The 1,410-nt window shown below is 36.7% G+C and overlaps 1 protein-coding gene across 1 annotated transcript in view; it reads left to right on the top strand.

The window, feature by feature from the left end:
- The window catches only part of LOC124894121 (uncharacterized protein Mb2734-like), a 2,205-nt gene extending 1,016 nt beyond the window's left edge, over positions 1-1,189 (top strand). Inside the window, exon 2 of the mRNA XM_047404878.1 lies at positions 746-1,189. Within this exon, the coding sequence (XP_047260834.1) occupies positions 746-1,189 (444 nt within the window). The remainder of the gene's footprint in view (positions 1-745) is intronic.
- The last annotated feature ends 221 nt before the right edge of the window (positions 1,190-1,410 follow it).

The raw sequence follows: 1,410 nt of genomic DNA, 5'->3' as shown, positions 1-1,410 counted from the left end.
AGATGCTTGAATTACCCCCCCCCCCCCCCCCCCCCAAAAAAAAAGGGGATCATAATCCAAATTTGCCCAACATGATCCAACCTAGCATCCTTTTTGATTTGTAGGTAAAAATGATAAATAAATGAATTGGGTTAAATTTGAGCAGGTCAAATTACTTAGAATTTGGATAAAATAAGTTAGGTCTTATGCATGAATTATCAAAAAAGGGATTATAATCCGAATATGCCCAACATGATCAAACCTAGCATCCTTTATATTTTGTTATTGAAAGAATAATGAAAGTTAAAAGTTGCATTTTTATTTTTTTTTAAAAACTAGTAGCTTAAATTCTTTCAAATTGACATCATTCAAAATCTCAAAATTTAATTTTTTATTTTTAGATTTAGGTTGCATTTTTACCCACGCTTTACTGTAAGACTTATAATTACATTAGAAAAATTCTCAATAGGTTTAAATATTAACAGGTAGAAACCCATAATAAAGTAATGAGATAGCTCAGTAGTAGGAGGGGCACACCTGAGATGCGTGTCATGCTGTTGTTGATTGTGAGTTTGAGCTCCTGTGGGGCTCCTTTTTGGGAACCCACAAGTTTGAAATCGTAGATCCACCCCTGATCATATCAATAGTTTTATGTTTTTTGTCATCTTATTTATCGTCTCAAATAGTCGCATGACGCCCTCGCAATTTCGAACCCAACAAATTGGACATGTTAGGTTGATTTTGCGGTGCATGGTGTATTTTTCAGGCAAGATGTGTGAAGAAGTTGATGGAGGTGCATGGTGTACTTAGGACGAGTCTTGTTGGGATCAGTTATGGGGGATTTGTTGGTTATAGTGTTGCAGCTCAATACCCAGAGACCGTGGAGAGGTTGGTGTTGTGTTGCGCAGGCGTTTGCTTAGAGGAGAAGGATATGAAAGATGGCTTGTTTCAAGTCTCTGATCTCGACGAAGCTACTAGCATTTTATTGCCACAGACACCTGAGAAGCTAAGAGAATTGATGCGTTTCTCCTTTTTTAAGCCTGTCAAAGTCATGCCATCCTACTTCCTATCTGATTTTATCGACGTATGTGTATCCGGAAATAAGCTTCTGATCATTAAAATTTATGGGAAAATGCTTTGTTTCTACCCTAAACTATACACGAAATTTTTGAGACACACTCAAACTTTTAGGAGGGTTCTATTACCCTGAACTAATTAAAACCATATTTTTTGCAGCCTTAGTGCCTACATGAACCTTCAGTGTGTTGATTCACTGATGTACCACGTAGGCACTAAAATTGCCAAAAATACGGTTTTAATTAGTCTAGGGCGTAATAGGACCCTCCTAAAGTTTGGACGTGTAGCAATTTTGTGTATAGTTCAAGGTAGAAACTGAGCACATTTTCTCAAAATTTATTGCTATTGCAAAAG

Source organism: Capsicum annuum, unplaced genomic scaffold (assembly GCF_002878395.1).
Source record: "Capsicum annuum cultivar UCD-10X-F1 unplaced genomic scaffold, UCD10Xv1.1 ctg70080, whole genome shotgun sequence".
NCBI classification, from domain to species: Eukaryota; Viridiplantae; Streptophyta; class Magnoliopsida; order Solanales; family Solanaceae; genus Capsicum; species Capsicum annuum.
The sequence above is the reverse complement of the archived record's forward strand: the minus strand, read 5'-3'. Positions and strand labels throughout refer to the sequence as shown.